The sequence below is a fragment of the Lagopus leucura genome, unplaced genomic scaffold (genome assembly GCF_019238085.1).
Source record: "Lagopus leucura isolate 7727_CA_CO unplaced genomic scaffold, USGS_WTPT01 Super-Scaffold_100002, whole genome shotgun sequence".
Classification (NCBI taxonomy): Eukaryota; Metazoa; Chordata; class Aves; order Galliformes; family Phasianidae; genus Lagopus; species Lagopus leucura.
The window spans coordinates 79,689,091-79,713,971 of NW_024962263.1; the positions used below are offsets into that span (position 1 = coordinate 79,689,091).

At 45.3% G+C, this 24,881-nt stretch overlaps 1 protein-coding gene across 1 annotated transcript; it reads right to left on the bottom strand.

Moving 5' to 3' along the window:
• On the bottom strand, positions 1-24,662 carry FBXO32 (F-box protein 32). Its single transcript, XM_042869179.1, has 9 exons — positions 24,488-24,662; positions 20,842-20,954; positions 19,096-19,145; positions 18,299-18,391; positions 11,526-11,619; positions 10,486-10,670; positions 6,883-7,065; positions 5,657-5,800; positions 1-4,977 (listed from the first exon to the last, which is right to left on the bottom strand). The coding sequence occupies exons 1-9, from the start codon at positions 24,601-24,603 to the stop codon at positions 4,888-4,890; spliced, it is 1,068 nt and encodes a 355-aa protein (XP_042725113.1). The 5' UTR covers positions 24,604-24,662; the 3' UTR covers positions 1-4,887.
• Positions 24,663-24,881: the final 219 nt, after the last annotated feature.

Below are 24,881 nucleotides of genomic sequence, written 5' to 3' on the forward strand. Positions count from 1 at the left end.
TCACAATTGTTTGAACATTTATTGCAATTCAGTGTCAAAAAATGTTTTACAAAAAAATACATTACTGTTTGCACAGAACAGCTGTAAAAATCAGTTGAACATGCAAGGGAAGAGGAAAAAAAGTGTGCAAATTTATATGGAAGGATTTTAACCACACAATAATATTGAACAGAAATCTTACCATACAAGGGATGTCTTTCACTTCGTATTATCTCTACTTAGAACTTTAAGGAAAAACAAAACAGAGCACACTCTTCCATATGTAAGTAGGTACTTATAATTACCGTGGATTAATTCCTAGACGAGCGCATTTGCCATTCAATTTGAAACGCTTCCTTGGTAGCAGAGTGTCAGTACTCTGCACCACTCATGACAGCTAAAGACATGCAAGTTCCACCCTCACTTGCCCTTCCAGGAAGAGAAAAGGCAGTGCTTGGTCAACGGAGGGGAATCCCTCTGGCAGTCATGGTGTTCCTAGAGTAGACACTGCCTATGTCAAAGACGAGATGGATTTGTCCCCCCTAGAGCCAGATCCTGCAAAGCCCGTTTGGTACCAGTGAGATCACTGGAGGAAGACAGGGAATAAAGATCAGGCACTGGTAAAGAAATTCACACCCCGGCAGCCACGTGCTGCTGGATGTGTGAATGGCTGGTTGAGTCTGCAGAGCCTTTAACTAGCATCGTTACAAGCAGCACGAGCAGAACAGCGGTCTGCGGCCTTGTAACTGGCATTCTTCACCAACTCCATCAGCCACGACCTCTGCTGGGTCTGCATTTTGCTAACAGGCCATCTCAGAAGACTGACATCTTATAATTCAAAGCTATTTCTTCTTGGCAAGGTGCTGCTCTGTGGGGAAGCTGCAAGGGTTTGTAAGAAGAACCCCAGAAGAAAATTCTGGTTCACTGTACCGAACAGCAGATAAGAGTGAAACAGCACGTCTGATTTATTAGCTACTTCACAGAATGTGAATTGTTCCTGCTCTAAGTCAAATTTTAGCTGCTAAGAGCCAAGGAATTTTCTGGTCAGGAAAAGCTGGTGTAGTACCTGTGTATGTTCTACCAGGAGAGAGCTTTGCAAGAGTAACTGAAGTCAAACAAACGGGAACACAGTTAAAAACCTGGGGCGAAGGAAAAGGATAGAAAAAGATGCTTCCATATACAGAAAGTGGCAGGGTGCAATTAAATGTTTACATACAAAGCAGTGTCTTTAGAGCAATACAAGTTTTTCCTAATCACTTTACACAAAGCAAAAGGATCTAGAAACTTTCACAATTAAAAAAAAAAGAAACCCAAACAATATGAGGAGTTGCACACATTTTAGGATTAAACTTGACCATGCCATAGATAATATAAATGGCTTAAGGTATGTACAGCTGAAATGGTGCCTCTTGAAAAGAAAATCTGAATGCCTGCCCCTTCAGGAAGCCAGAACACAAAGATCTCCCCTGCATAGATCTGTTTTTCCTCTCCATGGTGCCATGGCTCTACACCATTACACTGCTTAACCTCTGAAGATAAAGCGTTTTCTTCTGCATACGCTGGGAGCAGAAAAACCCCAAAAAGAGAAAAAGCCTCTTTTCACAGTGTAAGAACCAATGCATTTCTAATGGGAACGCATCAACCAACTTGAAGCTGAGACACTGTTTGAAAAGAACATTCTATTTCCAAAATACAAGTAAAAGCCTGTTTCCTATTCACAATAGCTTTGCCAGAATTGTCCTAAAATAAAAAGTTCCTTTTTGTGTGTGAGAGCAGCCTTACACCATCCTGCCTGGAGACCCAAGCTATCCCAGCTGGTTTTCCTGCCCTGCCATCCTAAGGCAAACAGATGTCTTTGCACTGCCAAAATACTGATCATTTTGTTTAAGCAGTTAGACTAAGGTATTGAATTCCCCACAATACTTCCCCGTACCAGCCACATGATAAACAATGAGTCTCCCAAGGAGATCACGTTCTGATTTGACAGCTGCTGGTGACTGAGGCCATAACTGAACGAGGCACATTCTGCTTCTTATTGTTCAACCAGATTTCTTGTGCTGCACAGTGGTTGAATTGATTTTCTGCTGCTTGGAACACCAACAGCAATATCCCAGGACTTGGGATGAGCAATGTACAAGTTGTATCAGGACTGATCTTCATCACATTAAGATCTACACAGTACTAAGAAGAAACACAAACTGAAATTAAATTTCACCAGTAGGAGCCTCAGTTGCACATTAAGTAGTTCACTGGGCAGAGGACACAGCATAAACTCTTCACTCAAGACCAGAGAAAGGCTGATAGAGACAACAGGGAGAGCAAAAGTGTTCCTGGACCACAGCTAAAGGCTGGGATTTTCCATCTTGTTGGGCAGGCTGGATTTAAACCTGAACTTAAAATCCACCCAGTGTGACCCAGATGCTTACAGTTGGTTAAGCATCATCTGATGAGTACGGCCTCAGACTGTACAGAAAGCCCCAGCATCTCATGCCAACTCCATCACAAGAGGCTGGCTTGCTATAGATGGCGGGGGGGGGGGGGTCCATAAATCAAACCAAACCACCCCCAGTCCAGAGCAGGTGGAAGGGTCATACATGTCCTCTTAGAAAAAGTAACAGCAAGTGTCTCCAAAGACAGTGTCAGTACGTCATTCACTTGCAAGTTCCTGTCCTTAATGTCCTCTTTCACAAAGCCAGATTTCATCCTCATCAACCCACTGACACCAATATGGGAATGAAAACAGAAACCGGCCTCCCTCACTCATAAGCATCCCCCCAAAACAAACACAAGTTCATTTTCCCAAAGTAACAGCTTTTAAATCACTTTCAGTTGACATGAACATTATCACCATGCTTATTTTCACCAGCAACTGATGGAGAGAGCTTCGAAACAAATACAGTTCCCTATCCCATATTTTCTCCTCATCTCTGATGATGCCAAACTCTAAGCCACAGCTATGAGCAGCACTGGCTCACAGAACTCTAGAAGAGCAAAAATTTGGGCTTGCTGCAGGAAGGCAGGAGAACAGCAGTTTCGTGGCAGCATTTTCCTAGCTTCCTCCTTCCCAGGTTTCCTACCCTCTTCCCCACTGCTCCACCTAGAGGGACCATTTCTTCTCTTTTTGAGTCTCTTCCAGGGTATGCAAAGTGATTTAGTTTGCAAAAATGCAAATATTGACAATTTAAAATATAAACAGCTGCAGAAAAGTGTTAAAAGTCAGTTATAAAAACGTAAAAAAAAAAAAAAGGAACAGAATATTTAACAGTAATTAACTCAAGTAGTTCTTCCTGAATTGTCCTGAGTACTCCTCTTCCTCACAATTCTTTGTACACGGACACGCAGAACCCACTATTATTTACCCTTCTGAGGTATCCTGCTTACATCACACAACAGAGAAAGTGCTATACAGGAAATCTTCTGGCAAATGGCAAAACTCTCCAATGCAGGTTTTCAAGTTGTTACATGCAAGCTGGAATCTTCTAGCTCCACCACAGTGAAAAGTGGAGATCATGTCTGGAGTTTATCGACTTACTCAGCAGGACTGAGAATTTAGCTCTAGAGTAGCGTTAAAAGATCCCATGAACAGGTCAGCACTGGAAGATGAAGGGACTAGACTAGGTCTTCTCCATTTTCCTCAGCACACAGAAGTAACCAAAGATGTTAAATGTCATGCTGGAAATCCCTTGCTTACCTCAGCCTTGACTGCAGTTTTTAGCAAAATGCTGACCGACTCCTGCTTTCTCATCATCCTGAACTCCAATAGTACGAAATGAAGCAGGATGCTGCTAAGTCTTTCAATGAATAGGAAACCTCATCATTCCACAAGATTCAGTGGCCCTGTTCTCTTTACAACCAACCAGCTCTAAGATGATTTAATTCACTTGACAGCAGTCAGAATATAGAGCAGCATATATTTTGGAAAACAAGGAGGACATGGGCTTGAACCAAGTTCTAACCACATATGGGATTTCATCCAGTGCAATTAACCCAGTGGAGTTGATACAAATTTACCTTGCTAGATTAAAAACTCAATCCTTTGTTTCTCTATAATGGAACTTCCTCCCTTTTGGATAATCTTCATCCTTGTGGCTTCTCTTCCCTTTTACTCAATCTTTCATAAAACCAACAAATTAAAAGAGGACGGAGTAAAGTCTTAGGTATTTATATAGTGCCCATCATCGAGGCATTCAAGCACTGAGTAGAGCAAGAAAACTAACATAAAGAGGTAAGCATTAATGTGAGAAAAGATGCTTACTGTCACAAACATTTCCCTTTAAATCATTGTACAAAATACAAAAGTTCACATTGTACACTGGACTTTTGTTTGAAAGGTACTCAATTTGTTAGAGGTAGAAAGTGGTATGGTGCGATTCTTTTGTAAGCAGGCTAGAGTTCTATGTGAAGTCTTTCAGAATGTCTCCTTTTTTTAAAAAAAAAGGTATTACTAAACTTGTCACAGGGATATTTTTCATAAATACTTTTAAAACATCATTTATAAATATGCATGCTAAATAAAACCAGATGGAGAAGCAGTCCAACAGTCCTAGCCTCATATTGCTTTCTCTCAATTATTAGAAATGAATCAAAAGAGTTCTCAATGGTTGTGGGGCAAATTCATTTTTAACTTTTAAAAACACAAATGAAGGTTTTGCCCTGTATCTTGTACTCTGATCATAAAAAAGGGACTTTGTACAACATCTGCATTTATACATCAGTCCTATGGAAGTCTGTATTCCTTAAGTGCTGAGCATCAGTGAGCAATTTCACCTTTCATCTCCGAAAACCTCTTGTTCCTTGACTCAGGAGCTTCACACAAACATGAATATTTACACTATTTACAAACGGAGTGTCCAAGCTCAGTGGCATAAAGTGTCCTGTAAGAATCAATTAAGCTGTGGTGACTCAAGTTCAGAATCTGAACAGGTTGATAAAGTCTTGAGGTGAAAGAGAGGTGGAGCAGGTCTCTGGGTTGTTGGCTGTGCAAGGGTGATCAGTACCCTGGGAAAGGAGAAAACAACTCCATTTAGAGAGATTGCAGAAGGGGTTCCAGAACATCAGCCAGCTTAATGCTGCCACTCTGCCAGATGCCTTGCTTGCAAACAGAGCAGAGCCCAGAATAATATTTCTGCTCTTGCCAAACCAGACGGCTCAGAACAGTGCTTCAGATTTTAGGGGCTACTGTCAAATCAAGGGAAATAAAGCCAGCAAAGATCCACCCCACTCTTTCAATCTCTTCTCTGAAGGATCAGAAGCCAGTGATCTAGAGGATATGCTGTGGACATCAATGTAGTGGGAAACAGAATTGTGCTGTGGTCTGTCTGGTAGCCACTAGCTCTCACTCTAGCTAATCCCCCTGCCAAGACCTTCACTCACCTCCATGGAATGAGTGGCAGGAGTTGTGGGCAGCACTAGCATGATTTACTGCAGGCAGCCCTGCACTACATCCATCTGCCTCCCTTTGGGCCTCGATGGCCACAATTTGTTCAATGTAGAGAAAATGGGAAAGTCTGAAGCAAGGCAAAAGGGTCTCAATAGCTGAGGGAGAGCCAAGATATTTCCTGTGCCTGCACACTAGGTTGTGCAGGCAAAGGAACTGCAACTCCTTTAGGCTGCTGCAATCAGAGGAAGCTCTGAGTGCCCCTGTCCCAACCAAGGCAGCCCCACCAACACTTCATACCTTCCAAGAGAGGATGTGGCAGTGCCTGCACAGCTGCAGTGTGTCACCATACTGCTCCTTCCGTGGGTAACACCTTATGAGCTTGAAGTACATCTTTTTCCAATCCAGCTGTCCCTTGTCAGATAGGATTAGCCGTTTGCGAATCTGGAAAAAAGAGGTGGTAATTGCAGAAGGTAAAAAAACCAAACACACTGTTTTCTCCATTCATGGTGCTCTCTTCTCCCTTGCATAAATTAAGCACCATCCTTGCTGGTCCCATAACGTTTCTGTGTAACACCAGGGAAACTCCTGCTCTGAATGCCCAGCTGTAATAAACTTCCTGAGAGCAATGGCCTCACATAATACCATCAGCAGGGTATAGATTCATTTCATGAATACTACCATATGAAGCCTGGGAGCTATTTCATATTACTTTAGCCACCGACTGGCAGGAGTGCAAGCATAACTGCATTTAACAGTGTCAGACAATCAAGTCTGTGATTTGTCTTATCAGCTTGAGAGAGCTCTAGCTTTCTTCTTGGGTTCGTTAGTTGCAGATATGGGATTTGAATGTACTTTTAAACAGAAATGACTTCCCCAGAACAACTTCCAAAGTCAGACCCCACCTCAGCAAATAAAACAAGTCAAGAAAGAAATCTGGCACACAGTCCCTGACATGTAGAGGCCTGGTATAAATGCCCCACACATCCATGCATAAACAGATCGGTGTGAGGGTTTTTTTCCATTAGTTTTTAATTTTAGAAGACCAAGAGATTACCAAAAGGCTGGTTTCCACATACTGTCCTGTCACTCACAAAACAGCTCAGAGGGGATTTCTTGCTCTAAAGGGCAGGAGAGTACAACTCATTGCTCACACACCACATCCACTGAGATTTCTCCAAGAGGGTGTCAGTCCCTGGGACACGGCAGTTAACGCCACAGTTTGGCTGCACGTTTTCACTGCACACGTGGGACAGACACAGCCATGACTTGCAGTTGTTACCACCTGGATTAGGGATGAAGAAGTTCACCCTATGACTAATTCCTCAGGCTCCTATTTCAAGGAATCATTGCTGTGGCATGCAAAACCCTTTGCATAAATCATCTTTATGACCATTCTCATGCCAGCCTGTATTATCGGCTTGCAGCACAGCCCTCAGATCCAACATCTGAGCATCCCATCAACGTGCATTCACTCACTAACGGGTTACAACAGGCAACTGACAGCAATCTGCATCTCCTCATACCTGTCTGTCTGTGAAGTGGTACTGGCAGAGTTTCTTCCACAGCAGCCGGTCTTCGCTGAGCACTTGCAGGTCGGGAGCCACTTGACCAAGGCTCACCAGGTCCCTCCCATCACTCAGTCGCTGCATGATGTTCAGTTGTAAACACAATGGCAGGTCTGTGAAGGTAGTTCCTTTGAAGGCAGGCTGGAAAATATAAAATAAAATTGAGTTCAGGCAAGACTAAAACCCAAGTAATTCTACCTTGCAGTAATGTTACTACTTCAAGTATTGCTTTTTATGCAGGAAAAAACTGTTTTGAATGAAGAGACATTTCACCTTCTGCCCCAGAAAAGGATGTGAGATACCTTCAAGGAAGAGTACATTTATACGTATTACAGTAGTAGGCAGAAACAGAGTTACAGTCTATGCCTCTTCCTCTCTCATCCCTCTCACACCCACTCTGCCCCCAGAAATGCCACCACCAGCTTCCACAAGAGCAGGACACTGGAGGACACTGGCCTCCTCATGATGTCAGGCATGACTATCCACATCTCTGCTAGACAAGAGATGTTGGCATTCATTCTCAGCTTCAGCCTTCTGTCACCCACACTGCTGGGAACCTCATGTACTTCCAGCATGTGTTGTAGCTCATGCCGTCACAAGATCCCACTGTAACCACAGCAGTGGCTGATGAGTACCCACAGCAGGATTTTCCCTGTGTGGACTCCCAAGTCACTGCTGGCAGGGCTCATCTTTCCTCTGTGAACATCTGCAGAACCTGCCTCTTTTCCAGCAGCCACAGTCCTGCAGGCTGCTCAGCCACACCAAAGCACATCCCAAAGAGCCAAAAGCCACCTTCACTTCCAGTCACTTCTGCCTGGTCTGCACAAGGTCTGGGACTATTTTATAAGTCTGCATAGCAGCACGGCTCCAGAACAAACTGGTAACAAAGGATCAGCAGGTCCTGAACTCTGGAGCAAACCAGGCACCCATGGGAGCAAAGCCTCTGCAAAGACCTCAACGTGGGCTCTAGCTGCTCTGAAATCAACCCCAGCCTTAATAAGGCAAACATCAGCTTTGCAGATTGAGCCTCAAAGAAACAATGTTGAAGAGACATGCCAAGTTTATCATTTACCCTGCACAGAGATGCTGCTATTTTTAAGCTGCAGTCGCATCACCCGCCTTGCAATTGGCAGGGCCATTAACTGTTTCAAAAGAGAAGCACGAGGCCAGTCAGCAGCAGGGGAACGCTGCGTGAGGCTGCTATGAATCACATGGTCCCATCTCCAGCCATCTAAAGGCATGTGAGACTTCCTGGGCACAAAGAGTACAACTGCACATAAACAGTTCCCACCTTCCCCTTGGTGCTCAGCCAGCGCTGCTTTCTGCTTCTCCCCCAGCCCAGGGGACCTGCAAGAATCAACGACTGAAACAAGACATTTCTGTCCAGCTCCTCCAGATAAGCTGAACTGTCTTGGTCATCTCCAGAGGGTATCTGTTCCATAACCAACATAACTTTAACAGTGCCACGGTGAATTATTTCACTGATCGACACAAACAGTTGTTCCTCTGTTCTCATCCCCCAGCAGCCTCACGCTCTCTACCTTACAGTCATTCTCATCCCCAGATCCCAGCTCCTCTTCTGTTCCTCTCTCAGTAGCTGTCCCTTGAGACAAAAGGACACCTCCCCACCGCTACATGCTGAGGGTTAAGCTGCAAGCACGCTGCCTGGTTATGTGCAGACACTTGTTGGTGCTTTTGGAAATGAAAGAGGAGGCAGACAGCCAAGCTTCAGCACTCCTGAAGCCGATGAGTCTCTCATTTGCTATGCAGCAGGATCAGTGTCCCTGCCTGGTAATGCACACTGAGGTCATCCTTAGGGGCAGAAGGAATGTGCTGCAGCCTTGGATCACCTCTCACTGATTTCCCCGCCACACTGTCTGTTGTACGCTCCTGCAGAGAGCCCACACAAGTTCCACTTGGGGCAAACTACACCCAGAGTCTCTTGGTTTAACAAGAGAAACAACAACAACAAAAACAAATAACCAAACTGAGGAACACACATCTTATTTCTGAGGAAGCCAGTCGGACTAAAGCAACTCCATACAGGTTTTCTGAGGCAGAGCCAGAGACTCATCTGCTGCTACTTTTCCCTCAGTACTCCTTTCCAGGACTTTTCAAACATTACTTTCTTTGGAAAAAGAACAGAGATTAGATCAGAGCAGATCGTTATGTTGTCACTTTCTGGACAGGCTTTTTTTTTTTTCTTAAACACAAGCAACTGACTGCAGCAGAACTGGGCTTGCTCTTTCTTCCTCACCACTCAGCTGGTTTCATTCTAGCTTGACTTTAAGTCATCTTCCAGTGGTGTGTATTGTTTGGCTTTGCGAGCTCTATCTATTTTACTCTCTAAATCTATTTTACTTACATTTCAGAGAACTATCTGCAAACTTACACCAAATGTACAGAATAGGCAGCTCCATTCACCAGCAGTATTTTGATGCAGTTTTACTAAGATAGGCTAAGCTCTGAAATGCTTACGTGGGTTTTGAGAGTCAGTGAAGTAGAGAAAAAGCCATACTGTACTCCCAAGTAGAGCAGCAGGAGGTAGGTGCTGACATACAGTGCATCAAGGAAAGCAGATGCCACGGAGGAACCAAATGCAGCAGTGCCCGGGCACTGCGCAGCTCCCCATAGCAAGGCACCAACAGGGATGGACATGTTCCAGAGCAGAGCTGGGGCAGACCACCATCACACAAGGCAGTGCTACTTCTGCAGCTCTTCAAACGCCCTGGGTCCTCCCAGAGTTCATTTTCTCCCACGTCCTGCTGCCTGTATCATTCTTTAACTGAAGGGCTGGAAATTACTTCCTGATGTTCCCAGGGAATACAGTCACATAGAATGATAAAAGCAGGACCTTTGCCCAATCCTTTAAGAACATCTAGTCAAGCCATCAGGGAAACAAACTTTTTAAATTCCCTCAGGGCACACTTTGGTCTGCCCAAAGAGGAAATTCACCACACAGTTCTCTGGAGAAGGCTTTACAATGGGCACACGGATGAGGTCAGCACAGGAGGAAGCATTTAGCATTTCTGCAGGGTCAGCACCCATTCAAGGTGAAGTGGAACAAGTTCAGGTTTGTTTTACACACAAAGCCAGGTTAGAATCTTATCAAGTAATTTCCCCCATCTGCACAGACACTGTTGGAAAACCAGATGTTGTGAAAGCAGGACTTGTCTGGCTGGAACAGTCAGCTCCAGACTACTGGAAGAATCACTGATGTTTTTCAGCCAGGAAGCATGAAGTTATGCAGCTATTTGGAAATTTGCATTTATTTCAGATTAATTTATTTTGGATTAAACAAACCAAAAAGCCTCAACTATCTGATAAATAAGTTTTCAAGGCAATTTCCTCAGATTGAGAAAGACTGAGTTGACTTTTCATACTGAGGCCTCATCTCTCAAGACTCTCAGGAGGGCAAGACCATCTTCTGCTCAGCTCAGCTAAAACAGAACCTCACAGCCAAAAAGAAGTACCATGGTATGCAGCCACCCAAATGAGAGCTACTACATGAGCTTTCATGAAGAAGCTGCATTATTTTTAGCATTCAGGATTCATGCTTACCCTGGTGATTTGAATGTTGTTCAGTTGCTGCTGCCAATGGAGAATAGTCTCCATCCTGTGCACCCACATGTTGATGTTTCCTACAAGGACAGACTTGCCGACCCGTTGAACCAAAGTGCAGAGGGACGTGTAGAGGGTCTGCAGCAATTCCCGTATTAGCCTGATGTTCTGCTGGTCTTCAAGGACTTTTGAAGAAAAGGAATGCTTATAAGTGGAAAGCGGCCAAATCTCTTCCTGAATCTACATGTTTCTAAGGGAAAGTGAGCTCCATATTCACACCAGAGAGTCAGCCTATGATTCTTTTTCAGAGAAAAATGCTTAAACATTAGCTAAGCTCAGCAGGTTAGCAGATGGTAAGATTTTCCTATGATAAGCAGATGAGTTACCTGCCTTTTCTACAGCACTTCCCATTTTCAGGCTCTGGAAATCAATTAGCTTTCCCCTCTAACATGTGTGATGTTATCTGTATGCCTCTTCTCCACTGACCCCAGCGGGGCAGGGAGACAGCTCAGGATATTCTGTTAGTGTGTGTACACACCGAGTGCTCTCCATTCCTTGGGCTCACTCAGAGCTGAAGCACTAAGAAGAGAAGCAGCCCACTTAACTGCAGTCCAGTCCTAAAGGAGTCTCAGGGGGTGAAACAGCCCATAAGCTTTACTTTCCCCCAGAGGAGTGGAAGCATTTTGTACAGGAAATTGGAAACGTGAAGCAAAAGAGACTGAAGATGTGCCAGGCTGGGGGGTAGGAACAGCTCTCTCTTCTGCTGTCAGAAATAGGGCTCAGTAGATAGCAGAAGAGAAGGTAGAGGGAGAAGGAAGAATTGCCTCCCAGGTATCTACTAAAATATGGACGTTCATTCCCAGCCCCCTCCCCCCCCCCCACTCTGCAGAACTGAGAGAAAGTGGAACTACAGACTACAGAAAGCAGAAATGGTGTCCCCCACTTCCCCCACCCTGCACTGCCTATTCTTGAGGATGTGGTTCATGTTTGAGTTAATTTGATGTACTCAACTCCTCCTCCTCAGTGTTTCCATTTCTTACCTTTCTGCACCACTTTTTCCAAAATGTTCATGTAGTTTTTCTGGGCAATGCCACTCAGTGACGTCAGCTGAGACTTTGCTATCAGCTCCAACAGCTGTGGATAAAAATAGAAGTTGCAAGCCTTAGAGAGCAGAGATACCTTTCTAATCTTAACTCCTGGTCACATGACACAGCAAAACAGCCCAGACACTTGTTAGCTGCACGAAGAAAAGGTAGATGGAACAACAGAGCAAACTAACACATGGGGGAAAGAAAACTAGATAAATAACTAAATCCACATCAGAAAGGGGGGAGAATGGACAAAAAAAAAAAAAAAAAAAAAAAAAAGAGTTCTTTAACAATCTTCAGGAGAAAAACTTGATTTCATGGTTCAGAGATGCAGAGAAACCACAGCAGCTCAGACTGACAGCATCTATTCACACCAAGGAACAATGAATGGTAGACGTCACCGACCTTCAGTGGGGCATAAACAAGCAGTATCATAAGGGAGCATGACTGAATGCCAGTTTGGATGGGGATATTATTGATGGGGCATTAATAAGAATCAGACTCCTCGATTTACGTCAAACTCCTTGGCTGCATGGCTTTTGTCAGAGTGCTGTCACCACAACGGAAAGGTTAAGAACTGTACTAAAAACAAAGCACCCCTCCCCAAACAAACCCTTATTCCCTCAAGATTTCCTCCTGTCCATGCAGCTTTTGCAGCCGCAACAATATCAAGTCATTCACCTCACTGTTTGTCCTGTTCACTCATTAGCCTCCTCTAATGAGAAGACTCACTTTTACTTTCAATTGCCATTTCCCATCACAGAGTGCCTGCCTTGTACACAGGCAGGATGCTGGATTTGGGTTGCAGTTGCTAAAGGAGCCATCTCCCACAGCGAAAATGCCCTCTCCTCCCTGGGCTCTGCTGGCACAAGAGCAGCATGCAGTCATATTCTGCAGAACATGTGGTCTGTGATCTCCCAAGCTTTCCTCCCCCCCAGCATTATATAAATACACAGACTGTCCACACGGCATTCTATTTGTTTTGGATGTACACAGCCTTCTGTTTCAATTTAGAAGGGAAAGGAAAAACCTTTTATGCTACAAATCAATCAACACGTTACCGCATGACTAGCTTATTAATTCTTTATTATCTGGAGTTACGGTGTCCTATTGCTGGCACCACAGAGAGTACAGAGAAGGTGCAACTACTTGTGTCAAGTAACCAAGATGTTTTATGATAAGACTTGATAAGTCAGGAGCTGAACTGTTTGCCCTGCTATAAGAATGACAGGAATGCACCCATAAAGTTACCCACAGCTTGCCACAGAGCAGCACGCTCTGGGAGAGCAATTATTTCAGCCATTCACCCATTCTGCTCCTCTCAGGCACACGTCTGCCAGTTTGGAGCAGCCGATCTATTCTTCCATTTAATTTCCAGGCCGACACCATCATCAGGTGGCTTTGAGTTTACATTCTATTAATATCTTGCACCTCACATGACTGAAAGAAAACAAAACAGAAAACGACCTGCACAGACTTGAGAAGGGCAAGCTGCCTGCTCTCCTGGCTCATTTTGGAGAAGCGAGATGTAGGAGTGCTGGGTAGCATTTAGTGCACACAGCAAGAAGAGCCACCGACACCCCTCAGCAAAACTGAGACCTCAAAGACCTGATACTCTTAAATTAAAACCAGGCTGCAAGACGATGGCAAAATCTTAGAAATCTTTCCCTAATTTCTTCATGTACCAAAGGAAGTAGAAAAAAAAACAGCGTTCCCAAATGAGCCTGCAATACTCTGCTTACACTAACCCAGTAAGCCTTCAGGCCTGTGATTCTAACGATCAACTTGCCAGACTCCATCTGTACATTAGCCACACATGCACCCAGATCAGCTCTTCTGTGCACAAACAACTGCTGCCTACAGATTGCACTGTTCGGGAACTGGCACACAGACAGCTTCCTCCAGGCTGGGCGTTAGCGATGTGCCCGTTGCTGAGCACACTAAAATATCCCCAGCGATAAGTATCACGTAATGCAATACTGTAAGAGCTCAAAGCCAGGGCCATTCTTTAGGAGGAACAAAGATAAAAATCTCGGTTCCCTGAAGAACACTAAATTGGCACAAAATTAAGCTAGCCAAACAAATACAAATTTGCCTTGTCTGCGTTTATCAAGGTTCAATTTCTGTTCAGTGAACCAGTTACAATGTCATGTGTCACTTTCCTCCCCCTGCAGCAATAAACACAGGATGAAATTCCATATGAAAACTATGTTGTGAATGCTTCTAGGACTACTCTACTCCCCCAGGACCACTGGCTGAAGCAACTGATCGGCCTTCCAAACCAAAAGACATTTTTATTCCTGTCTTCATATAATACATGTAAAGTAGGTAAGTGATAGGGTTGAATGAGGCTCGGAACCATCCGTGTCCCACAGACTCCAGTGCAATGAGGATCTTGTAGGGCTGGCATAAACCCAACCGAGCTCAGTTTCATTTTATATACTGACAAATTTGAGTCTACAGCATGATACAAATCAACAATGTCACTTGCATAACGCAGACTAAAAGCAGACTGATGAATTCAGATTAATGCTGAGTAGAGTAAAAAAGCTGGAAAGCTGCTAGCATGTGTTGTGATGCATGGAGCACTAAGCCCAGTCCACGCTCAGCTGAGACAGACAGATGGTAGGGGAGAGTGCAAAGGGAAAGGTTAAACGCAATTTTTAAAAGCCTGCTTTTCTAAAGCCAAGTAATTGCATTCCAGCTGACTTTCATTGGAGCTGGGAATCTGTAGCACCTCCTGAAAACAGAGCCTTAGATCCCAGTTCACTCTTTCCCATTTTCTGAAGTTGAAAAAAAGTGACCTGGTAGCTTCTATAGAAATCCTGGCCTGTTGTGAATTGCTCTCAGGGATCTGCAACAGCCAAGAAGAGGCAAGAGATGCAGTGGGTTATTCCAGAACATCTGGCAAACTGGCAGGAAGCAGCAGCTTCTACAGCTGAGTGAAAACCTGCTCGCTTCCCCACACGGACAGGATGAAGTTCCTGCACAGGATGAGGTTCCTGCACAAATGCCACTGGCAGCAGCATTTCCACTGGAGCCAGAAGGGCATCTGCAGGCCTGCACTGCACTGAGGAGCATAGAATCTCACCTCAAAAAGCACAATGCTTTGTAACAGTTAAATCATATGCCTCAAGTTCCTCAAGTGTAAGTCTACATCTTAGTGCCCCAAACTGCCCAAGCTAAGAAGGAATGCACCCCACAGCAATCCCCCAGCAGCTCAGGGCTGGGGAGCTGGCTCCTCATGTTGGAACTGTGTGGAGAAACTTACTGCAATGAAAGTTTCCCCCTCATTCTTGCAGCCCTTCACTTTTCGTGGCTGAAATGTCACATTAGCTATGAGCTGGAAGGTAGAGCAACAGCAGGGTGAGTTATAATGATCTACAGTGCAGGCGCTGACAGATCTCCATGAGGCAGCATTGAGCTGATACTCTTTCAGCGCAGCACAAATCCAGGACTCCTGGAGCTAAGCACTATAAAAACTGAGGAAATAAATTTTAGAGACTACTTTAGCAGGCTGCACGCTGTCTAGATCATGCTATGCCAGAAAAGCTGTGCCATGCAGTTTACCCTGACCTAAGTTTTTATGATCAGAAACAGCACCTTCCCTTGAGACATCACCACACACCCATCATATGACAAACCTTTCTGAAGGAAGCAGCCTGCAAAACCTCACTGTCATCTGAACAAAGTGTTCCCAAAGGAGAACCAACAGCTTCTGGGCTGCTGGCACTTTTCTCTCTGCTTGTATTGCATATGCTTACAGGAACACTTTCAGTCTTTGTTAATTTTTTAAGAACAGAGAAACCAAGACTGCTTCAAGACAAAGCACGGTGTGGGTCCTCTGGATCAAAGAACCTTCCTTACTGGCTCTAAAAAGGGAATATTTTCCTTGTAACGCGTAGGTAGATACTATATAGCTCAAGCTGTCAGCCAGGACCTGGTCATGGCAGCAATACCTATGCTCAGCACTTCCAGTGCTGTATCAGCACTGTCAAGATGAGAATGACGCTGGAAGAAATGTCTTCTTCAGTTACATGAACTCAGTGGCCACAGCTGATAATATACAATTATGAAAAAAATATTTGCTGTGCATTTTGATGCCCACACTTCCACCTCACCTGGAGGTACCCATTTTGTAACAGATCACTGCACTGTTAGGAACTCTAAAAACTTAGTGTGGGAACATCTTAAGCAACAGGCATTTTTGTACAACAACAAAAATCAGCACCAAAACACTGCAGCACTTACGTTTGGAGGTATTTGTATATAAGTGCTTTGAAAAAGGCAAGGGCAGGTTGATGCTCAGGCCTGAAAGGCCACTTTGTTATCAGCAGTAATGCAGCTTATCTACAGAGAAAGTTTGGAGGAGCCAGCAGATCTCAAGTCTGTAGCTGTTTACTTTCCCTCCTTCTCTGTGGACATCTTTACACTCTTCCCAAGCCTCCATCTCAACTCTCCTGCTTGGAAAGCATTTATTTGATGTGTATTTATGTGTATTTATTTGACTGTGACAATGATCAGACACCCTGAGCAATGGGTGGAGCTAAAGAGAACAAGGAGAGGGAGGGAAGGGAAAAAAGTTTGCCTGCCAATACTCAAGGCATTTTCCACGTGACAGATTGCTCATCTGTGTACTCTCAGAGGCCTGCAATTTGCAAAAGGACCCACATCTAGGCAGAGCTTTTCATGAGCAGATTGGGCACAAAAGGCATTTTATAAGCTACTGTCCACTACAGACTTGGCCAATGCAATCCCTCACTTGAGAAGTCAGTTTTACATTTGACCAATGGTACCAGCTTCAGTTTTTTTTTTTTTTTTTTTTTTTAATCAGCCAAACTACAAGTCAACATCAATTAGAAAGCTTCATACTTCTCAGTAGAGGTGCATCCTTAAAACCACTTAGTTTTAAAAGCTCGGAGAGGTAATTTGTAGAAACAAGAATAAATACTGACTTCCATATAGAACACTACTAGATTGGACACACAGCAGGTCTGGTATGCTTTTATGAAGGCATCCTCAAAGCAAAAATAAAGGTCAGCCTGAGTGTCCCATCAGACTGCAACTTCAGTGAAATTTGAGTTTAAAATATTTAATGGGCCTCCTGCCCAATGGTTGCAGGCTTGTGTGAAATCATTGTCATATTGGGCTACACAGTAGAACCCCAACCCAAAGCTGGACTTGGAAATATCAAAAGTTGAAAGGGATTCATAAGAATCACTGACTCCAATTCCTTAGTAGTGATTTCTGTGGAGTTTTTCATAGTCATGAGGTACAAAATCTGCCAAAGTGATCTTTGGAGTACCAAATACTTGCTAAAGAAAGGAACAATAAAACTTGTGGGTTATTGCCTTGGCACAAATTGTTTCTTCCAAATAACTGCCCTGAAGTTGACATGGTGGCATATTTATCCAATAGCAGAAAACAGAGGGCATCTGTTCTGGCAGGCACCTTCTCTGTGCAATCAGGAAAACAAGTTGTCCCAGGACAGCAGAACTAAGAAAGCCCAAATTTCTATGAACTTGTCTCCTGCTTTGCCTCTTCTATGATCCCCACCACCACCTCTATGACACTTTGCCCGAGCAATCACCCTTATCCTGCATGGTGGGGTGAGTAATTACTTCCCAATGCCAATGCTCCTCCCAGGGTGACCGGGCTTTTCAAGGGCTCCCAGTCACCTACACAACAGGTGAACCTGCTTCCTTACTGACTTCTTATGAGACTTGACTCAAAAGGAAAGCAATACCACTGATGCTTGCTTCATAACCTAAAACCTAGACAGCTGGTGTCTCACCAGTGATTAACGGCTGATGAAATGTGAAAAGGAGCTGTTTATAAACAGCCTCAGGCTAATAACAGCTTTTTTTTTTTTTTTAAGCTTATTGAATTCCAAGCCTTGACAAGCATTCAGAAATTTGAGATCAATTTGCAGATCACATGTGCATAAACAGTCTGCAGACCTTGGGATAGCAGATACCCCAGAACATCACCGCTTCTTGGTCACCTGAGGGAAATGAGAAGCCCTGATCCATTACACAAAGCCAGCACATAGGGAACCTGGGACCAATGACTTCTACCGACTGAAAACATAGGGGCAAATGAAATGCTTCACCCACTGAAACTGCCGCCAGTCACACAAGATTAAGGGCATCCACAATCCTTGGCAGACAAGTTCAGATCAAGGGCTCAAAGAGGTTCATCCCATTTTCTCATTCCCAAAACACTCAGCTCCCTAAAGTCTCTCCCTTATCACTTCACAGGAGGCAAACCCTCCAGCACTGATGCTTGCAGCTATTTTAGCCCCTTGCATAAAAAGATGCCCCCACTTCTTCATGGCTCATGCTGAGCCCATGTTCCTTCTGGGGTTATAGGAACATTTAGAAGTAGAGCTTAAAACTCAGGAATTAGAAGCAATTTTTCTGGCTGTCCAACATGATTTCCACACAACTGAAATTACGTATTAACCGAAATTCTCAACTCTTCATCACAACCTAACTAAAAATATAGTAGGAGTGCTAGGATAAGGACAGCCCATCAACACTATCATCACTATCCTTCTCCATCTTAAAAGATCTTACAGTAGGTTTTGGGGTTTATCCACACAGCGTCTTCTCAATCACTTCACACAGCAAAGCCCAACATCCCCTACTCACCCACCACCGAACTGGCACTCAGTTCAGAAGCCCCACCACCAACACGGAGATAAGCCCTGGCCTCGCACTCACCCTTACAACATAATTGAATCGCCGGGAGTCCAGGATAGCACTGGAGAAGTCAAGTCTGTTGAAGGCTTCTCCCAAGGTGCAGTAACCATGGCGCTAAGGGAAAAAAAAAAACAGTCTGGGTCATGTTTTGACAGACAAGAATCCAGACAGCACCAGGAAGACGTGACCCAGAGCAACTTGATTTAGCAAGATCATGGGTACAAACCATGGGACTTGCTCACAAGCAGAGGAGGCAGGCCCATCTCCTGTGGAGCTGCACTTACTGACGTCAAGAGTGGGCATGGTTCAACATAGGTTGTGGCATTTTCCCAAAACTGACTCAAGCTCTATTTGTGACCTTAGATAACTCAGTTCCATTTCTCCAGAATTGACAAGGGAGAACAATTCTGACATTCCTAGGGCTCAACATATAGCACAAGTTTACAGAGGGTGGTTGCATACAGCCACTTCCCTCCATGAGCCCAAAGCAAGCCATTGTGATGAATTCCAATGATTTTCCATATTAGGACTGAACTGGGTGAAAGCCAAGAACAGTATTATGGCTGGGTCTGCAAATGGCTTTTCTTTCAAACCAAGGGAAGCAAACAAGTCATATTTTAAACACCCGTACAGAGTCTTGCACAGCAAGCCCTGGCTCCCTGATTGGGGTTTAAAATCATTACTGAAATTCCAACCACAAGCCAGATCGTTCACTTATCTCTTAATAGTTTCTGCTGATTTATATCAGCACACTATCTTCCACTGTGTGGAAAAAACAGTATGAAAAGGGAACAAATATGAACTATAGAGGCACTCACCTCTTTTGTGCTCCCCTTGTGAACATAGATCCACTTTTCTTGATGAAAATCTGTTTAGACAAAGATATTTTGCTCAGTTAATCTTCCACTCTACAGCAGGCTGGATCTCTGTTCTGCTAACAACACTTGCTGCCCTTTTATCACAAATCAAGTTATTTTGTATTTATACCACTGAACTTGAAACCAAAACTTGCTGAGATGCTTTGTTTCCAAAGCCCTTCATTTGAGACAACATCCCTGATCCTTAAAAAGGGGTTATGTTTCAGTGACGCAGCTGAAGACTGTAAATGTTTAATCTGCCAGTCACAGATATACCATGGCACCTCCTCTTCTTTGGTACCAAACAGTAATCATGGCTGACAGCCAGGTTTTGTTATTGATTTTATTAACTATTTATTACCTTGGATACAGGCTTGGGATTGGATGTCAAATTTGAAGTTGAGCAAAAATGTCATGAGACACCAGGCATGTGGGAGAGAGCTTTTAGCAGTGAGGTCAGACTGAGAGGAACATACTTTGCTTGTGGCTAACTTGCTAAAAGAGAAAAACCTCTTTGGGTCCAAAATTTTCCTACTTCTAATTGTCCCTCCCTTCCTTCAAAAGGAGGAATTGCCCCCAAAATAACTTTCCTATATCCACCACAAGCTGTTACTTGTTTGCAGAGAAATTCTTACTGTGACAGCAGTTGCACCACTCAGTCCTTTCCCCACCCCATTCTTAAACAGGCTCTTAACCCTTTTTTTTTTTTTTTTTTTAAACCACACACTAGCAATTCATCAGCTGCATAAATCAGAAATCCTCTCCATCCTGCAAAACTTTCCCTTCAAGGATTCCAGGAGAACAACGTCTCATTCCCCACCTAAGGGCACAGGGATGTAAGTCTGTAGTACTAAGATTCCAGGTACAAAGCCAGCCTCAGCAACAGGCATGCAGATCCTGAATCAGGCCCTTCTTAAATGAGTAGGTCACAACAGAATTCAGCCAATGGTTACATTTGTTTATTCACAGAAAACTGAATGCACAGAGGGGCCAGATTTTGGCATGTTTCTGAAATCCTGGGGGATGCATAGTGAGCTAATACTAGTGTGGGAATGGTAACTCATTTCCTCTGTGTATGTTTACATTTGCAGCCTTTGCTAACTCTAGTACCTATCTTGCAATCAGACGAATGCAGACCTTGCTGTCCCCACAGCATCCCCACATCCTCCCTAAGGATGACATCTGAGACCTCTACTGCTCAATGCATGCACAAAAAGATTTCAAGCCTCTCATTGTTTTGAGCAAGCTGAAGTCTTATTTCATTTTTTTCATGCACTCCATGCAAAGAGATATATCAAAGCACACATTCAGGCTTATAGCCTCCAGTAACATAGATTAGTACTCAACATGCATATGGAAAGGAGAATAAATTCAGTCTGCTGTGCACAAGAAAGTCTGCAGGGGGAAAAAAGCTGGAACTGGTTCATTTGAATGTACCATAGGAAAAAATTACCCTCCTTCTGACAAATACAAGTGACAAAAACTTGAACACAACAAGCATAACTCCTCCAAGCAGGGATTACTAACAGAAGCATAAATCTTCACATTAAACTGAATCCAAGTTCTCTTCTTAGGTCAAACATGGGCGCAAAGCCCTTTAAGATAGTTTGGAAGACTTAAGCACTGCACAGAAAAAAATGGATCTGAAGCATTTTCCATTCTCTTCCTGAAAAAAAGTTTTATTAAAAAAATGCCCAGACATCTTACACTGAATCTTGGCTTTGTTATTCAGTAGGTCTTTTTTCCTCTTCTTGGCAGCAACATCATAGTTAAGGCTGTTGAAGAGATTCTCTTTGTTGTGATCTTCCTTCTTACAAAAGCTGTGAATGACACAAAGCAAGGATTCTGTTTATTTCTGCAGTGTGCTGAATGTTAGCTTTCCTTTAAGGCAAGAATACACAGGTTTTCATTACAAGCTCTAATGCTACTGCTTTATATGCTGTTCTACACATAGGTTTTTGCATTCAACAGTATTGTTGTTGACAATCTTCAGTGCCCCATCTAGTACTGGAGAAGATGAATCTAACAGACAGGAGTAGGGAGTGCACAGTAGTATTGGGATGCTGTTGGGCAGTATCCTTTTCACCCTTCAAGCTGTTTTATGCTTAATGGAGTCTTCTACTGTAGGTGGTAGATCCCTACAAGACAGACTTCTATACAAGCACATTTATTCATCTGGAATATACACATGAAATATTTACTAACAAAGTCTCATTTTCTTTTCAAGCTTGCACAACAGTTCAGCCAAAACCCAGACCTGACTGGTGGTTTCCCACGTAGCAGTGTCTGTACAAATGAACAGCTAGGATCTCACACCCAATACTGTCCATCTTCGGTATTTGCTGAAGCTCTGCTTTAACTATATGATTAATAAAGTAAGCTATAACCCCTTATTTTCTTCAGGCAATGAAAGACCAGAGACTGTCTGCATCGAGGTCATCGCATTCTGCAGACCTGCAAATCAGTAGATCCATGCAGCAGTGTGAAACTGAGAAGCCCTTGGGCAGCTGCAGTACTGAGCCAGAACTGAAAGAGCTGCCAACGCTGCTCTAGCAGCATGCAAAGGATGGGAGATGGCTGCCTGCAGGCCTAAACCCAAAAGAGAAGGGTCCCTGAGGCAGCACCAGCCTGAGACTTCCCTGGAGGTCTGGGGGATGCTGCAACCTGTGCTTCTGTGCTGCTCACAGCACAGTGTGAGCTTCCTGTGCAGCAGCTGCAGGGACCCAGTGCTGCTTCCTCTGCAGATGTCATTTACATTTTCAGCTCTGAAATTGTTGTGAGCACCACAGACTTGCTCACACCTGATAGCTACTCAGCACAGGCTCCTGCAAAGCAACAAAACCTGAAGACCAAAGCTCCTTGCTTCCCTTCACTGCTTGGTCTGATTGCCAAGCCAAGCCCACAGCCGCACCACCAGCACACACAGCAGAGAAGTGACCAAGGCTAATTGTTGGTTCCCAGAGTCAGAACAATCTAGATGTGAGAAGACCTGACTGCTCATTTCCCCAACATGTGCTGCTTCACATTTGGGGACCAAAAGCAGACAACACAACAGACAAAGAAGCTTTGAGATGTTCAAACTCCTATTTTACCTAAGTTGCACAAAATAAGCAGTGGGCCAGATGGACATCCCCAATGCAGCTGTAGAACTTTGCAGCCTAAAAGCACAAGAGGTGCTTTAAATTCTGCACATCAACAGCACACCCTTGACTGTTGACTTCCTACCGAATGACTGTAATCTGAAACCTTTGTAACAGCAGTGGATGAATTCCAGCACAGGAGAAAAATTATTCCCCTGTTTATGTATTGCCAGATTTTCAAATGCTTTTCTAAGACATCTTGACATGCTGAACAGTTGGGAATCAGGACCTGACGTTGCCAGGCCTGGTATGTCATCTCTGCGCTTCTTAATGCAAGAAAAAAAAAAAAAAGTATGAACCCACACCAAACCTCAATATTCCCAATTCAATAGCCACTGCCAGGCAGGCGTACTTCTACCACTTACAAAATAGAAGCTTTGAATACTAAGCTTGATTTAGAGTTTGTATAGAGGGGAGAAAGAGATAAAGAATCACCACATAAACTCCTTGCACAACAGGATGTCATCTGTCTCACAGCAATCCCTGTTTGCTCCAAGCCACACCACCATGCACATTCCTCTTCCACCTCCCAGACCTGTGCCAACAAACACAGATCTCACCAGGCTCTGCTGGCAGCAAGATGGAACTCTGCATGAGGAGTTTGGTTTTGACAGGACCAATCTGGCCAGACTGCTCCACAACCATAGTGCAAAGACTTCCCGCTGCAGCTTTACAGCGCTTCACCACCTCTGGATTTTCGGTTGTTTTGCAGTCAGATTAATTGTGGTTCTCATGAACCGGGGAAGATTTATGGCTTCAGACACATCGCACTTCCCCAGCTCGAGAACCAGGAAGCCTAGGGACATGTCTGCTTCTGGAGAAGGACAGAGGGATATCTCCAGAGCTTCTCAGCAAAGGTGGCAGCGAGCCCGGAGATTTTCAGGGACACTCCTTAAGGGCACATTCCCGAGGCCACAAGGCAGTGATTGTTTTGACATTTTCTTCACTACAAGCAGCATCAGGAATAAAAGGCTGCCACTGCCCAGCCTATTTCTAAATTACAGCATACCACTGAACAGCCACCCCCATCCTCACAGTGGCATTACAGAGAGCTTCACAGCTCTACTTCTGTAGGAGGCAAGCTCTGGGTGAAGGCACAGCACAGCTCATGCAGGTATAGCATCAGGGAACTGAGCCACTCTCCTACACAACAGGCCCTGCTAATCCCCTCGCCCCCAGCATCAGCGCAGGCCAAACTGTGCTTTATGGATTTATTTACCACAATATAGATGCTGGCTGATGACTCATAGGTGATTTGCAGCACAGCATCATGTGATGAGCTCAAAAGCTTTGTGCTTCCAGCAGGGTTTTAAGATATGTACACAAGGGGGAGGAAGCACTGGAAGCTTCAGGTGGGACTCAGCTGAGCCTCCACCCCAGGCTCAGCCCAACTCTATGGGATTAAATTCGGCCGCAGGTCATCAGCCTTAACCCTGACCACTGGAATCAGGGAAGGATCTGGGACTGTAACACCCTGACCTAACCTTCCCAGGCAAGGTTAGGAGCAGCACTGCCCACCACCCATCGGGAAAAAAAGATACCAAAAGAGAGGCAGGCAACCCCTCCAGCACTGTTTCACCATCCCACATCACTGCTGCTTTGCATGGGGCCATACCACCTCTAAGACAGGTCACGGCAGGCTGCGGGGGAGCCCGGAGAATTTTTAGAGGGGGTGAAGGAGTGCGGACAGGGGTCTTGTCAAGCAGAGGAGACGTTCCATATCACAAAGCTGGGTGCGCACTGCTTTATTTCATAGCCCGCACACCACGGGGTGCCGCTCCGAGTTCCGCGTGGGGTTCAGCGGGCTCCTTTCAGCCCGCCTGCGTTCAGAACGACCACAGCCCAACAGTGAGACAAAACCGCCCCCCCACGCCTCCTGTCCCTGATCCCAGACGGCTGCCTGTAGCCGCCTCAGAGCGCGGGGAGACTAAGAGGACATTTTTTCTCTCCCTAAACGCGACGCTTTAAGGACTCGCTCCCGTATATCTCCTGCTTTTTTGTCGCAGACACCGCTCCCCAGTAACCCCCCCATCCCAAAGCCGCCGTCCATCTTAGCGCCGTCGCCCCCCGCCCCGTCCCCCCAAGGGCCGTAACGGCAGCGCGGCACCCCGCACTACGGCGCCCCCTTGCGGCGCACAGCGCTCCACGAGCCGAGACACGGAGAAACCGCACCGGGACCGGGCCCTGCACCGGCACCGCGCCGCCGCCGCTACCTGCTGAGGTCGCCGACGAAACCGCCGCTCTTCTCATCGAGGAAGCGCGTCCAACCGTCGGCTGTCTTCACCCAGCTCTGCCCAGGGGAGCGCCAGTCCTGCCCGAGGAACGGCATGGCGGCGGCGGGCTGCGAGCGGTACTAAAACGGCAGAGCGGACCGGTGCGACGCGCGCCTCGGCGGCAGGGCTGTGGGCGCCGCGCCGCTCCGCGTTATTTATGGGCGGCGCGCGGAGTGTTGCCGGAAGCGCGATGCTGGCCCGGCCCCGCCGCCGCCGCACGTGGCGGTGTTTATCGGCACCGCCCCCGGAGCGCGGGGACGGCCCTCGGGGGGCGGGGCGGCAGCCGGGGCCCTGCAGGGTAAACAGCGACGGTGGGGGATGTGCGTGTGCGTGT

What these genes read in the sequence shown, in the direction of transcription:
- FBXO32 (XM_042869179.1), bottom strand. Translation starts at nt 24,603, where the DNA reads ATGCCGTTCCTCGGGCAGGACTGGCGCTCCCCTGGGCAGAGCTGGGTG. An exon ending in TTCGTCGGCGACCTCAGCAG is followed by an intron (nt 20,955 to 24,487) that starts GTAGCGGCGGCG and finishes TGTCATTCACAG; the next exon opens with CTTTTGTAAGAAGGAAGATC. An exon ending in GCCACATCCTCTCTTGGAAG is followed by an intron (nt 4,978 to 5,656) that starts GTATGAAGTGTT and finishes CTCCTTTCCCAG; the next exon opens with GGTACTGATCACCCTTGCAC.